The 16,476-nt window shown below is 48.2% G+C and overlaps 1 protein-coding gene across 1 annotated transcript; it reads right to left on the bottom strand.

The window, feature by feature from the left end:
* Positions 1-8,535: 8,535 nt before the first annotated feature.
* Positions 8,536-16,045, bottom strand: Znf408 (zinc finger protein 408). The gene is given in 6 exon segments (XM_057780929.1): positions 8,536-9,663; positions 9,666-11,075; positions 14,428-14,684; positions 14,830-14,891; positions 15,384-15,661; positions 15,933-16,045. Coding segments are annotated over 6 exon segments (2,169 nt in total). The 5' UTR covers positions 15,976-16,045; the 3' UTR covers positions 8,536-9,544.
* Positions 16,046-16,476: the final 431 nt, after the last annotated feature.

Below are 16,476 nucleotides of genomic sequence, written 5' to 3'. Positions count from 1 at the left end.
AGGAGTCCTTCCTTCCACAGGCTCCTAATCCCGGCCTGCGGAGCGGTGCCGACACTCTCTGTTCCCATCCTCACCCTGGGCATCACCCTTTGCTGCGAACACAATGGAGGGCTGTCAGTGGGAGCTACTGACGAGCAGATGTGTGCAGACGTGAGTCCGGGTGCACGAGGGTAACCGTGAGACAGGGTGGCTCTCAGTCACGGGGTGACTCCTCTTTCTTCTCCTCTAAGGGCACTGTGGCAGTGAACGGAGGCTGCCCGGAGAGTCTCCCAACTCCTGCCTCGGAACAGACTCTGGGTCTTCCCGACACAGCCCCTCCCCTCCCAACCTGTCTGCACTGGGTTTCTACACAACAGCTCTGGGCCTGCTTCTCTCCCTCCCCCATTTCCTGTTTACAAGGTAAATATTAGTCCTGGGCCTAAACAGAGCAGGGGACAAAGAGCAAGAGCATGTACACCCGGGACTTGCGGGACCCTTGCTTTGCCTTGGCTTCAGCAGGACAAGCAGTTTGGGGTCACGTACAGTCTCCCAGGGTCCCTTAATCCCTGGGCATTTCGCGTCCTAAGTGTTCTCATACCTGTATACACACACACACACACACACACACACACACAGATATCATATACACTGTAGCCTTTCCTTTTTTAAATGTATTATTTTTAACTATGAGTTTGTGTGTGGGTATATGCCCGTGAGTGCTGGTACCCGAGGCCAAAGCCACTGGAACTGGAGGTACAGGCAGTTATGAGCCACCGATGTGGGTACTGGGAGTCAAACTTGGCTGTTCTGAAAGAGCCATAAGTGCTCTTAACCCCTACGTAGCCCTGGCCGTCGTGGGACTTGTTCTGTAGACCAGGCTGGCGGCAAAGGCAGAGATCTGCCTACCTCCACCTCTGAGTACTGGGATTAAAGGCGCTTGCCACCACAGCACCCAGCTAAAAAATAACTTTCAATAACTTCTGCAACTGGGTGTGGCGCATGCCTTTAATCCCTACCCCGGGGAGGCGCAGGCAGGTGGACTTCTGAGTTCAAGGCCAACCTGGTCCGTGTCAAAAGCTCTAGGACTGTGTTGAGACCCTATCTCAAACAAACAAACAAACAAAACAAAACAAACATATGCCTCTTTTTTAAAAAGTTAAATGAGAAGCCGGGCGGTGGTGGCGCACGCCTTTAATCCCAGCACTTGGGAGGCAGAGGCAGGCGGATCTCTGTGAGTTCGAGACCAGCCTGGTCTACAAGAGCTAGTTCCAGGACAGGAACCAAAACCACAGAGAAACCCTGTCTCGAAAAACCAAAAAAAAAAAAAAAAAAAAAAAAAAAAAAAGTTAAATGAGATGTGTTTATTGGTGCACACTCCACTGTCTGCGTGTGGAGGTCAGCTTGCTCTACCCTGTGAGTCTCCGGGACTGAACTCAAGAGGTTGGCTTTGACAGGTGCCTTTACCTATTGAGTCAGACTGATGACCCTTTCCCCGCCAACGAAGGCAGATTAACTAGTTCTATATAGCATATATGCTTCCTAAAAATATGGCTTGCAAAGTATTGACAAGTATTAGCCTGGTGGTGGAGGCAGAGGCAGGTGGATCTCAGTGAGTTCGAGGCCACCCTGGTCTACAGAGCTAGTTCCAGGACAGCCAGGACTGTTTCACGGAGAAATCCTCTCTCAAAAAATAAAACAAAACAAAAAGTTTGCAACATAATCTTTTAATTTCACATTTCCTGTACACCCCTATGGGACCAGATACCAAAGGCTCCTTCCTGTCAGCCGGCAGCCTCCCCCTTTAGTGAACACCATCCTGACACAGCCCAGCTTTGTCTGTGTTTGACCCCCACAGGGGTGTGATGTTACGGCATCTCCTTTGTGTCTGTCGCCCAGTTCACACAGCTGTCGTGAACCCGGCCGTGGTGCGCAAGGATACTGCACATCTGATTTCTCTGCCCTTCTGTAGGTACTGTGGTGGGTTTTGTTTGTTTTGTTTTGAGACAAAGTCTTGCTGTATAGCTGGAGCCTGCCTTGAAGTCAAGATCAACACACCTAGCTTTATTTTTATAATTTCCATATTAATGAGCATTTGAATGAACTTATAGTTTGGGGACACTATGGGCAGTTTGTTTTGTTTTTTATAATTGTATTGATTTGATTGTGCATGTGTGTGTGTGTGAAGCGTGTGAAAACATACGGCACACGCCATAGTGTGCATGTGGAGTCGGAGGATAACTTCTGAAACCCAGCTCTTCCCGCTGTCACTTGGTTCCAGGGCCCAAACTCAGGTCTGCGAACCTGCATGGCAAGTGCTTTCAACCCCTTCCCTCTCACTGGCCTTACGAATATTCTCAAAAGCATGCTTTGGTTTTGTTTAGACAGTTTCTCTGTGTGACTGCCCTGCTGTCCTAGAACTCACTTGGTAGACCAGGCTGTCCCTCAGACTCACAGAGACGGGCCTGCCTCTGCCTCCAGAGTGTTGGGATTAAAGGTGTGCACCACCACTGCCCAGAGAATACACATTTTTTGTAACTCATTTCTGTTAGGTAAATGCCCAGGGGATGAGACTTTCTGGACAGAATGTAGGCATAATGTTTATTTAAGTAACTGCAACGAACACCTGTTCAGAATGGTTTACACCAACAAACACTAGTTTACACACTAACCAAGGAGGTTCAGGCTTCTGTTTTTATCCGTAGCAACTTTTTCATTTTCTAGGAAGCCATTGAATGAATGGGCGCATGTCATCCTGGTGTTACTGCCCTGGTAACTGCAGACGCTGCACCTGTTCTTCCTCCCACCCTTTTGGGGATGTTGTTTGATGATTAGGTAAAAAGATGTCACCATATAAGCTGGGTTTGGAGTGGAAATCTGGATCGGGAGGCAGAGGTAAAAATTTTCAGCCTCAGTATATATATATATATATATATATATATATATATATATATATATATATATATAATATATATGTATATATATATGGAATGATGCCACCACAGTAGGCAGGTCTTCCAGTCTCTACACAACCAAGATAACCTCCGCACACGACATGCCCATAAGCCAACCTTCTTTAAATAATCAATCCCTATTAGGCTTCTCTACCCAGATGACCATAGCATGTGCTGAGTTGATAACTAAGTCTAACCATCAACACAGCACAGGCTGGCAACCTAAGCTGGATCCCCAAGTGAAGGTGTAAACTGACCCCACAGAGTTGTCCTCTGAATTCCACACGTGCCCTGGCACACACACTGACACACGTCATGCACACATGTACACACAGTAATACGTCACTTCATTTAAAAAGTTTAAGATATACGGGTTGGGCTCTGCAGTTAAGAGTGCTTTTTTCTTCCTGCAGAGGGCCGTGGTTCAGTCCCCAGCACCCAATCACAACCACCTGTTCCGGGGCTCTGAACTCTCCTGACTTCGATGGGCACTAGATCCACACCAAGCACACATTACATATTTGCAGGTAAAGCATCCACACACATAAAATTAAAAAATTTAAACAAGGGGCTGGAGAGATGGCTCAGCAGCTAAGAGCACTGACTGCTCTTCCGTGTGACAAGCCCATAAGTACTCTACAGTAAATCTACACCTGACAGATCTATCGGATGTCCTTCTAAAAAGTGCGTATGCACACTCCACCTGGAGAACCAGTTTGCAGAGCTGCAGGGGACATCTGTCCTCTGGCTACGTCACTGTCAATTCTGTAAAAATCTTGTGAAATGGTGGCATTTCTCCCTTCTATAGTCTCCCAGCAGTGTATAAACCTGACTTTTCCTGTAGGGACAACCGGATCCCTCCCCCCACACCGTGAAGCCATGGTGTGAAAGGATTCGGTCAAGTTCTTGTTCCCATAGCCAAAATCTTCATGAAAACAAACTGTCCCCCACAAACTTTCTTTATTGACAGCACTCACTGATGAGAAAGGAACCCCCAAACAGGAGGCGGTATGACTGCTCTATCCACACACTCAGGAAGGTGTAATCTGGTCTGCTCTGACTTAACAGGCTACTCATAGTCTGTATAACCCTATAATATTCTTTTTTTTTTTGGTTTTTCGAGACAGGGTTTCTCTGTAGCTTTGGAGGCTGGACTCGAACTCACAGAGATTCGCCTGCCTCTGCCTCCCGAGTGCAACCCTATAATATTCTGTATAAACCTTGGTTTCAGCTAACATAAGATCATAACCAAGGAAATTAGCTGTTTATACAGGAAAAATGCCTGAGTCACTAAAACTAGCTTCAGAGAGAAAAATTCTCACCTGGGCACATTTCTGGAGTCAAAAGCAGGGTCCCCAAAAGAGATCACTTGTAACTTAACCAGTTAGATGCTAATGCCAATCAATCCCACAGGTCAGTATAGCTACCAGAGTTGTGTTCCCAGCTGGAGGGTACCTTCACAGCCACACCCCCGCTGAGACATAAGGTGCTCCCTGCCAGATCCACCAGTTTCTTGTGACTGTGAAAATGCATGCTTGGTACCATTGTTACTGCCTTTGGGATTGTTTAACTTGTCTATTTGCCTGTATAAACTGGCGATGAGGCCGGGCGGTAGTGGTGCACGCCTTTAATCCCAGCACTCGGGAGGCAGAGGCAGGCGGATCTCTGTGAGTTCGAGGCCAGCCTGGTCTACAAGAGCTAGTTCCAGGACAGGCTCCAAAGCTACAGAGGAACCCTGTCTCAAAAAAAAAAAAAAAAAAAAAAAAAAAAAAAAAACCTGGAGATGAGCCCTTACCTTTTTTAACCCTTATCCTTTTTTACCCTGATGACTTCACCCTTATGCTTTGCTCTTAAGTCTGATGCTTTGCCCTTGTACCTTATGTATTCCAGCCTATCTCCTGAAGCTCTTTTCTGAGTAGGAGGTTTTGGGGCATCAAAGGTCTCTAAACAGGGTTCATATTTATACTGTTGTAGAATCCCCCCCTTTTTTGAACATTTTGTTATGTAGCTCAATTGAGGCTTAAACTCTTGATTCTTCTGCCTCAGCTCCCCAAATGCTGGGGTTATAGGTGCAAGCCATAATATTCAGCTTCAACACCCCACTTTCTGATTTAGGGTTCCTTAGCTTGAATTTATGAAAAGGTGTCCAGCAATGTTTTCATAGAATCTTTCCTATGGCAAGAACATTCCATTTCAGTATATACAGTATACACCAAATTTTTTTTTATTCCTTTATTTATTTATTTTTTTTTTCGAGACAGGATTTCTCCGTAGCTTTTGGTTCCTGTCCTGGAACTAGCTCTTGTAGACCAGGCTGGACTCGAACTCACAGAGATCCGCCTGCCTCTGCCTCCCGAGTGCTGGGATTAAAGGCGTGCGCCACCACCGCCCGGCCATTCCTTTATTTTTTATTGATATTTATTGAGCTTTACATTTTTCTCTGCTCCCCTCCCTGCCTCTCGCCTCCCCCCTTCAACCCTCCCCCAAGGTCCCCATGCTCCCAATTTACTCAGGAGATCTTGTCTTTTTCTACTTTCTACTTCCCATGGAGATTAGATCTATGTAAATCTCTCTTAGCGTCTGCATTGTTGTCTAAGTTCTCTGGGATTGTGGTTTGTAGGCTGGCTTTCTTTGCTTTATGTTTGTAAACCACCTATGAGTGAGTACATGTGATAATTGTCTTTCTGTGTCTGGGTTACCTCACTCAAAATAATGTTTTCTAGCTCCACCAATTTTCCTGCAAAATTCAAGCTGTCATTATTTTTTTTCTACTGTGTAGTAATCAATTGTATAAATGTACCACATTTTCTGTATCCATTCTTCAGTCGAGGGGCATTTAGGTTGTTTCCAGGTTCTGGCTGTGACAAACAATGCTGCTATGAACATAGTTGAGCACATGTCCTTGTGGCATGATTGAGCATCCTTTGGATATATACCCAAAAGTGGTATTACTGGGTCTTGAGGAAGGTTGTTTCCCAATTTTCTGAGAAATCACCACACTGACATCCAAAGGGGCTGTACCAGCTTGCATTCCCACCAGCAATGCAGAAGTGTTCCCTTTTCCCCACAACTTCTCCAGCATAAGTTGTCATGAGTGTTTTTGATCTTGGCCATTCTTACAGGTATAAGATGGAATCTCAGAGTTGTTTTGATATGCATTTCTCTGATGACTAAGGATTCCTCTTCTCTGATCATTCAGTTTCTTACCCTGATATATATAAGAAACTCCCAATTTTTTATTGATAAAGACTAATTAGATAAGCACATCATTTGGCACCCAATGTGGGCCATGAAACCACGAGATAGCTTCTCAACCCTGGCTGTGCAGCCCTGGAGCCTCCACCACCACCAGCTGGTTTTCCCTTTCTTGCCCTAGGTCCTCTGAGCTAGTTTGAGATTTTCCTGTTTCAACCTCTCTCCAACAAGTTCCAGCTGCTGCCCAGACTCCACAGGTGCCGGGCTCCGGAGTTTGCCTCCTAGGACGGCTGGCTCTGCCTCCAGGCAGCCCCCGGCAGCCCCCAGCATACACACTGCTCCCACAGTTCCCGTGTCAGCTTTGCAGAAGGCTGGCTCCTTCTCCCTGCTGATTCGCAGATGGCTGGCTCCTTCTCCCTGCTGATTCGCAGATGGCTGGCTCCTTCTTTCTGCTGATTCGCAGATGGCTGGTTCCGTCTCCCCGCTGATTCGCAGATGGCTGGCTCCTTCTCCCCGTTGGTTGCTTGCTTCCCGAGGATACCACCCCACCCCCACCCCGCTGCTACACCAGGTCAGGCTGTGTTGTTGCTGTGAAGACCACAGGCTCTCAGTTCACAGCAGCTGCAGCTGCCCTCGGCTAGGCTGTGAGCCACCTGTTTCTCTGCCCAGCTGCGCTGCACAGCAACAGTCAGCCTCACACGTCACTGCCATCGTCAGCAGACCTGGTTAGACAACTGGAAATTTTTTTTTAAGTTTTTATTTATTTATTATGTACACAGTGTTCAGCCTCCATGCCTGCAGGCCAGAAGAGGGCACCAGATCTCATTATAGATGGTTGTGAGCCACCATGTGGTTGCTGGGAATTGAACTCAGGACCTCTGGAAGAGCAGCCAGTGCTCTTAACCTCTGAGCCATCTCTCCAGTCCCCAACAACTGGGAATTCTTTTTTTCTTTTTAAAATATTTATTATGTATACAATATTCTGTTTGTGTGTGTGTCTGAAGGCCAGAAGAGGGCGCCAGACATCATTACAGATGGTTGTGAGCCACCATGTGGCCGCTGGGGAATTGAACTCAGGACCTTTGGAAGAGCAGGCAATGCTCCCAACCACTGAGCCATCTCTCCAGCCCCCACAACTGGAAACTCTTTTTTTTTTTTTTTTTTTTTTGGTTTTTTGAGACAGGGTTTCTCTGTGGTTTTGGAGCTTGTCCTGGAACTAACTCTTATAGACCAGGCTGGTCTCGAACTCACAGAGATCCGCCTGCCTCTGCCTCCTGAGTGTGGGATTAAAGGCGTACGCCACCATCACCCGGCTACAACTGGAAATTCTTAAAGGGGGAATTAGTTAAAAATCGTTTTTCCCCCATGTTAAAAATAGAAAATATTATATCCTTAGTCATTAGAGAAATGCAAATCAAAACAACTCTGAGATTCCATCTTATACCTGTAAGAATGGCCAAGATCAAAAACACTCATGACAACTTATGCTGGAGAAGTTGTGGGGAAAAGGGAACACTTCTGCATTGCTGGTGGGAGTGAGTGCAAGCTGGTACAGTCCCTTTGGATGTCAGTGTGGTGATTTCTCAGAAAATTGGGAAACAACCTTCTTCAAGACCCAGTAATACCACTTTTGGGTATATATCCAAAGGATGCTCAATCATATCACAAGGACATATGCTCAGCTATGTTCATAGCAGCATTGTTTATCACAGCCAGAACCTGGAAACAACCTAAATGCCCTTCAACTGAACAATGGATATGGAAAATGTGGTACATTTATACAATTGAGTACTACACAGTAGAAAAAAAAAATAACGACAGCTTGAATTTTGCAGGAAAATGGATGGAGCTAGAAAACATCATTTTGAGTGAGGTAACCCAGACACAGAAAGACAGTTATCACAAGTACTCACTCATAAGTGGTTTTTAAACATAAAGAAAACCAGCCCACAAATCACAATCCCAGAGAACCTAGACAACAATAAGATCCCTAAGAGAGACTTACATGTATCTATTCTACATGGGAAGTAGAAAAGGGCAGGACCTCCTGAGTAAATTGGAAGCATGGGGACCTTGGGAGAGGATTGAAGGGGAGAGGAGGGACAGGGAGGGGAGCAGAGAAAAAAGTAGAGCTCAATAAAAATCAATAAAAAAAATTTTAGGCCGGGCGGTGGTGGCGCACGCCTTTAATCCCAGCACTCGGGAGGCAGAGACAGGCGGATCTCTGTGAGTTCGAGACCAGCCTGGTCTACAAGAGCTAGTTCCAGGACAGGCTCCAAAACCACAGAGAAACCCTGTCTCAAAAAACCAAAAAAAAAAAAAAAAAAAAAAAAAAAAAAAAAATTTTAAAAAAAAGAAAAGAAAAACGTTTCGTTTACTTTCCTGTACATGATTTTAGGTTTTAGTCTCCATTAGTTTTTTGCAGTGAACCATGAACATGCCTAATAGTGACCTTTGAAGTCCCCATAAGGATGGGGCCCCACAACGAAATTCCTCCAAGACTCTGATAACATCACTAAGCTGGAAAACATCACCTAAAGATTGGCTTTGGATTACAAACTGTTCAGAACAATTTTGAGGTGACTAGCTGAGATGATTCAGCCTACCAGACTATATCCCACCATCATACTAACAATCAACAGGGAGGCCCTTTATGCAGTCCACGACAGCCTCAAACTTGCAGCAATCTCTCTACCTTCTCGAGTAGTGGAATCTGCAGTGTGCACCAGGCCCACCCATTTGTTCCCTCCCCAACATCTCACATCCATGTCACGCCTCATACTTTCCCTGTGGGCAGGCCAAGCCTATGGAAGTGCACAAATCCACCCAGCCCCTGAGCCACACTGTTTATTGCCTTCAGCTTTCACAGCCCTTAGACCAGTGGCTCTCAGCCTTCCTACCCACACTTTATATATGTAATGTTCTGCCTCCATGTATGCCTGCACACTGGAAGAGGGCACCAGATCTCACTACAGATGGTTGTGAGTCACCATGTAGTTGCTGGGAATTGAACTCAGGACCTCTGGAAGAGGAGCAGGTGCTCTTAACCTCTGAGCCATCTCTCCAGTGCCCACATTTCAACCTTTTAGAGCTGTGGTGACCCCTAGCCATAAAATCCTTTTTATTGCTACTTCATCATAACTGTAAATTTGCTACATCTATGAATTTTAAGTATGTGATTTACAATAGTCTTATTAGGCCTAAGACCTCTGTGAAAGGGGTCATGACCCACAGGTTGGGAACCCCTCTTTTAGATGCCGTGAAAAGCAGTCAAAATTAACTAAAACCTGAACTCCAGAGGACATGTGACCTGTGATTTGATAGCTGAGCTTTCCCAACCCTAAGAGCCAGTCAACTTCGTTCCTGTATCTAGAGGAGACCCAAAGAGAATGGCATACAGACACATCTGCTACAAGTCTTTATGGAGAGCTCTTGTAGGGGTGGGGGTGGACACGAGGAAGGCGTGAGGTGCCTGCCTCTACCTCCACCACCTCGGCCCAGCCACTAAAGCCCACATCATCGTGGTTCAGCACGAGGCTGGCTCCTCGGGTACTACAGAGCACTTTTGCTGGTTCTCGGGGATGCTGACCTCCACAACACCCCCACTTGGGGGCACTTCCTGTTGGCTGCACACGTCCAGCAGCTCTGGCTCACTTTGTAGGAGCACCGCGGTGGACCCAGAGGCAGCGGGAGGCAGAGAAGGGCTGGAGGAAACCCCATGCTGGTGACTGAGCTGGTGCCGCTTGAGGCTTTGAGGGAGGGCATAGCCCATGCCACAGATAGGGCATTGGTAGGGCTTATCTGTCATGTGAGACTTGAGGTGACGGCGGAGCTTGGTGGCCAGTGTGTAAGCTCGGTCACATTGGGGGCACTGAAAGGGCCTCTCCCCTGAGTGGAGGCGCTCGTGAGCACGCAGTGTATGTGGGTCTCTGAGGGCCTTCCCACACACAGGGCACAGGTAGGCCTCACCAGTGTGGGAAATGAGATGGCGCCGCAGCTCGGGAAGCTGGGGGAAAGTACTGGCACAGTGTGGGCATGGATAAGGGCGCTCCCCTGTGTGCAGCCTCAAGTGTCCTCGGAGGTTGCCCCGCTGGCGGAATGCTCGGCCACAGTGTGGGCACAGGAAGGGTTTTTCCCCAGTGTGGAGCCTCATGTGGTTCCGCAGTGAACCCTGGGTGGCCAGGAGCCGCCCACACACTGGGCATGGGCATGGGGAAGGGGTATCTGGCATCCGGTGGGTCTTCTGGTGTAGCCGCAGGGAAGGCCGGCGAGCAAAGGCTTTGCCACACAGCTCACACACGAAGGGTCGGGCACCTGAATGGACCAGCTGATGCTCTCTGAGGTCCCTGCGGGTACCATAAGCCTTGTCACACTGTGAGCAAGGGAAGGGCCTCACCCCTCGATGTCCCAGCATGTGGGCTTTGAAGCTTTCCTCGGAGCTGTAACTCTTGCCACACTCGGTGCACAGGAAGGGCTTGTGGTCCGTGTGCACAAATGCATGTTTCCTGAGGTGGCACAGCTGCAGGAATGCCTTCCCACACTCCCCACACCGGTATCGTCGCCCCTGCTTTGAAGAGTCTCCTACCGGGTGAGGAGGGCTACACTGCAGTACAGGGAAGCTGGGAAGCTGGGTTCTGGGCTCTGAGATCTGCACTGTGGACAGGCATCCATTGCTGGGGACATGGAACTTCTCGGCTGGGAAGGTTTGCACCTGGGCCCCTCTGGGAGTTAATAAACTGGTATCCTTGCTCTCTGGGCTCTTCTGGGCGGCTAAGATGCCCTGAGGTTCAGGTGGTGCCTGTGGCAGGCCATCTTTATCCATGCTGTCATCTTGAAGCAACAGGCCAAGGGGCTGGCTGTCCTTGAGAGGCTGATCTCGGATTTGGGCCACGGCTCCAGAACTTACCATGTTTTCTCCTTGCATACTATGGAGTGACTCATGCCCAGGATCTGAGGAAAAGGATGGTGTTCAAGGGTTAGCCAAGCTTGGTAGCGGATAGTATTCATTACTGGGGAATTACATACTCCATGTTTTCTTTTGCTGGGCCAGCACCTAGTCTTCAGTGGAAAAACCTACACATGTATCTACGCTGGACCAGGAGCTACTCTCTCTTTCCTGTCCAGTCTCAAACACTTCTAGGGAAGCCCATCTGGTTAATCTCTAGAGAAAGGCCACTCCAGAGTAAGGGCCTTTTCTTCTCCACTGGAGACACAACATGGGATTGGACCCTCACATCTCCCGGCCTGAGTTCATATGTAAAATGAAAACCCTGCCCCAGCTCTGGGATACAACACAAGAGTAGAAGGGTACTGTTTGGGAAGATGAAGGAGACCAGGACTAGGAAACAGGAGGAGGCAAGGTGAGGCCGGAGGGATGACTGAGCAGTGAAGAACACTGCTTTTCCAGGGGACTAGGATTCCACTCTCATCACCAGCAAGGTGGCTAACAACCACCTGTAAGTCTGGTTCCTATAGGATCCAGCACCCTCTTCTGGACTCCTCAAGCATGGTACAATGTGGTGCACAGACTTAGGCAAAATACCCATGCACAAAGTACCCATGAAATAAAAATGTCCTAACAATGGCTAGGCAGTGATGGCACACACCTTTAATCCCAGCACTCAGGAGGCAGAGGCAAGCGGATCTTTGTGAGTTCGAGGTCAGTCTGGTCTACAGAGTGAGTTCCAGGACAGCCAGGGCTACACAGAGAAACCTTGTCTCAACCATCCCCCCAAAAACAAAATAGCCATTAGAAATTTTAAGTTTTTAAGTGTATAACAATGCCAAGAAACAAATAAATGAGAAGCTTTGTATAGTTTCCTAACTTCATCAATAAAACCACATCATCCCAGCCGGGCGGTGGTGGCGCACGCCTTTAATCCCAGCACTCGGGAGGCAGAGGCAGGCGGATCTCTGTGAGTTCGAGACCAGCCTGGTCTACAAGAGCTAGTTCCAGGACAGGCTCCAAAACCGCAGAGAAACCCTGTCTCGAAAAACCAAAAAAAAAAAAAAACAAACAAAAACACATCATCCCAGGAAACTTCCTTCCTTTCTTTCTTTGTGGAGGGCTATTTTTGAGACTGAGGGTGTCAGGTCCCCTGGAACTGAAGTTACAGACCATTGAGAGCTGCCATGTGGGTGCTGGGGATTGAACCTGGGTCCTGGAAGAGCAGCCAGTGCTCTTAACTGCTGAAGAATCTTTCCAGGCGCTACCATTCAGTTTTGAGTTTTTATATATTCTAGATATTAGCTCTTTATTAGATAAAGAGTTAGCAAATATTTTCCCAATCCCATGACTAGTCTTTGAAATATTCTTTGTAGTGTAAGTTATCCACAAATTATTATTTTTTATTTATTTATCTTGGTTTTTCAAGACAGGGTTTCTCTGTGTAATAACCCTGTCTGTCTGTCCTGGACTTGGTTTTGTAGACCAGGCTGGTCTCGAACTCACTGAGCTCCACCTGCCTTTGCCTCCTAAGAGCTGGGATTAAAGGTGTGCGCCACCATTTTGTTGCTGATGTGGTATCCTTCTCTCCCCTCCCCACTCCCCAATACAGGGTTTCTCTGTGTAGCCCTGGCTGTCCTGGGACTCGCTTGGTAGACCAGGTTGGTCTTGAACTCTGATCTGCCTGTCTGCCTCCAGAGTGCTGGGATTAAAGGTGTGCACATAATGCCCAGCTCCAAGAAACTCTAAAACAGACACAAAAATCTGTACATTGCAAGGAAGACTTACCATGTTCCAACTGAAAGCATAAAATGACAGTATACAGCCCAAAACTATGTCGATTGTTCACAAACTCCATTGCTTACTGCCTACTGCTGTGACCTGAGTTTGACCCTCAAGTCCTTCACTGGTGGAAAGAGAGAACCCAAAGCCTGAAAGTTGTCCTCTTAACCGGGCGCTGGTGGCGCACGCCTTTAATTCCAGCACTCGGGAGGCAGAGGCAGGCAGATCTCTGTGAGTTCGAGACCAGCCTGGTCTCTAAGAGCTAGTTCCAGGACAGGCTCCAAAACCACAGAGAAACCTTGTCTCGAACCCCTCCCCCCACAAGAAAAAAGAAAGAAAGTTGTCCCCTGACCTGAATAGCCAGGCACTGTGGCACACGACCCCGTGTTCTACTTTCTAATATCAAGCTGCCCCCGGGCTCCATGTATGCAGGACTCTACCGCCGAGTCGCATCCCAGACCTATTTAAAATCAGAGCTTTTTTTTCTTCTTACTGGGGGCTGAACTTGATTCCTTGATCATGAGGGGCAAGTGCGCTATCATGGACCTACATCCTTAGCCCTTGGCCACATTCTTTTACCAGGTTTTCTTTCCTTTTCCCTTTTCTCTTTCTCTTTTGGGAGACCTAGAGATTGAACACAGTGCCTCTCACATGGCACAAGCACTCTACCACAGAGCCACACTTCAAGGCCACTGTGATTTTACTGCTGTCCTTTACTAGGCTGAGGCACACACTGTCTTTCCTGTCACAAACAGTTTTGTGACAGTCTGGGAGTGGGCATTTACCACCATGTGGTTGCCAGGAATCGAACTTCTGGCCTTTGAAGGGCAGCCAATGCTCTTAACCACTGAGCTATCTCTCCAGCTCTTGGGAGTGGACATTTAAACATGGCTTTGTGTGTGTGTGGAAACCTACAGACCTATGTCAGGTGGCCTCCTAACCTGGTGCTCAGCCCAGAGCCCCAGGGAATACCTGTTTCTGCCTTTGGTCCCTTCTCATCTAACATTTAGTTTTACAGACATGTGCGCTTTTTAAAAAATGTACATTGGGGGACTGGAGAGATAGCTCAGTGGTTAAGAGCACTGACTACTCTTCCAGAGGTCCAGGGTTCAATTCCCAGCACCCACATGGCAGCTCGCTACTGTCTGTAATTCCAGCTCCAGGGGACCCGACACCCCCATAGCAAAACACTAATGCACATAAGATAAATAAATTAAAAAAAAATGTTCATTGGGGTTCTGCCTGCATGTAAGTCCGTGTGAGGACGCCACATCCCCTGGAACTGGAGTTACAGAAAGTTGTGAACTGCCAGGTGGGTTCTGGGCATTGAACCCAGGACCTTTGGCAGAGTAGCCACAGTGGCCAGCACTCTTACCCGCTGAGCCAGTTCTCCAGGCCCCACAATCAGCTTTTCCACGGATGCTGGGACCCCAAGTTTGGCTCTCATGATTGTACATAAGGACTTTCCTAACCTAGCCGTGTCCAGCCCTTGGCGTCTGTTTTGAGACAGGGTCTCCTGGAGCCCAAAGGACCTTGACCAACATGACCATGAACAGGGGTGTACTGAGCACACACCTGCGCAAGACTCTGCTGCATCTTGTCGGGGGGCCACTTCTTCTTGTCTAGCAGACTCCTCTTCTGCCACCGGCACTACAGCTGCTTCTTCCTCTAGCCTGGGGCGCATGACACTTAGGTTCTTGGAGGGAGACTGTGGGCACAGCAGCAACTCAGAGCCTGGGAACACAATCTGGTACACCTGCAGGTGAAGCTTCCCATTGATCCAGACCAAGGACACGTTTCCATCACTCTGCAGGCCAGCTTGTTGCACCAAGCTGCAAACAGAGCAAGAGCTGGCTCAATGGGTCCTCTTCACCAAGTCTTTGGAAGGACACACTGGAAAAGACCCCTGGGAGACAACTAGCATTGGCTTCAGGTTCTAGCCCAAGTTTAGTGTGTACGCACATTTGTATAACTTACCTGACCCAAGCTGAACTCTGCTTCCGGGTACATATGGCTCCCCACCAGCCTAATGACAGGACCTGGAATAAGATAATGAAAGCTCTTTTGTAATCCTTTTGGGGGCGGGGAGCAACGCGTGAGGGGATTAACAACGTGCACCACCATGCTCAGCGAAAAGCAACAATCGTTGTAAACAATCCTTACTATCCACCCTTTACTCGCATCATTTCCTCCAGTTTTCCAAATCACGTTTGTGACAGCCGCTGCTTTCTTTTACAGGCTAGTAACACGAGGCATGTCATTTCGCTAACTAGTTGACGAAGCTCAAATCCGATCCTGGTAACTTTAGCTTCTGACCTTTGTCACTGTGGACACCCTAGGAATTTGGCTCACAACCTTTTGCATTTCCATTGTTTAGTTGCTGCAGCTTAGGTAAAGTAAGGCAGTGAAAGGACCAAAACGACTTCCCAGGCTTTAAATACCATGCTTCTAACGAACTGGAAGAGCTATCCGGATGTGTCTGACCCTCCCCCAAACTTTCAGACCGGAGACGACGTCCTATTCTTCAGTACCTCTTCGTGCGGTGGCTTCACTCCCTCGCCCTTCTCTTCCAGGCCGGAGTCCACTTCCAGAGGTCCCCAACGCAGTCCGAGCTGCAGGGGCTCTCCGACACACCAGACCCCTAAGTGGTGTTTCCTGGCGCGGGAGGGACCCAAGGCCAAGCCCTGGGGGAGGCTCCTGAGAGCAAGTATGGCACGTCTCGTGCCAGGTGGCAAGTCTTTGAGGCCCTGAGCAAAGCCTTCTCCAGATGGGCTCCATCCTGAGTCCTGGCCCAGGCGCGGCTCGGGGGCTGCAGGGAGATGGGAAGGCAGTGAAAGGAGCGGCCCACGAGGGCGTGGGTTTGGGAAAAGACGCAGGAGTAAGGTGCAAGGTCAGCTATGCCTCCGGAGTCCGAGGGATAAGCAAGGCTCTACCCCAGCCCCTGACAGGGTGTTAAGCCCCAGATTGGAGCAGGATCCCAGGCTCGAGAGAAAAAGGGATGTGGGGGAAAGGCGTTGACTAGAAAACGCTGGGGGCATCTAATCCAGGACTGAGGGTCGCAGACATCGCAGGTCACTCACGGAGTGGCAGAGTCTTTCTCAAGAGCATCTCCTTCGCCTCCATCCTGGATCAGAGAGCTCCCGCCAATACCCCTTCACCGGAAGTGAGCATTTTTGTCCAGGCTCCTCTCGGAAACAGTCCTTCCAAATTTACGCTCAAGAAAATTCAGAACCAGGGGCTGGAGAGATGGCTCAGAGGTTAAGAGCACTGACTGCTCTTCCAGAGGTCCTGAGTTCAATTCCCAGCAACCACATGGTGGCTCACAACCATCTGTAATGAGATCTGGTGCCCTCTTCTGGCCTGCAGGAATACATGGAGACTGAACACTGTGTGTATAATAAATAAATAAATCTTAAAAAAAAAAAATTTAAAAAAAAAAAAAAAAAAAAAAAAAGAAAATTCAGAACCAAAAAAAGTAAAGAAAGAATCTCTATGGTTAAGCATCAGTGAAGCACAGGACTGGGAGTTTGGAAGTACTAGTTAGACAAAACTCTGTCCAAGAACGATACGAACCTAGGATTTCTGGGGCCCGCTAATTTTCAGTATCTGGAAAAGCGGAACCAA

Source organism: Chionomys nivalis, chromosome 9, assembly GCF_950005125.1.
Source record: "Chionomys nivalis chromosome 9, mChiNiv1.1, whole genome shotgun sequence".
NCBI lineage: Eukaryota > Metazoa > Chordata > Mammalia > Rodentia > Cricetidae > Chionomys > Chionomys nivalis.
The sequence above is the reverse complement of the archived record's forward strand: the minus strand, read 5'-3'. Positions and strand labels throughout refer to the sequence as shown.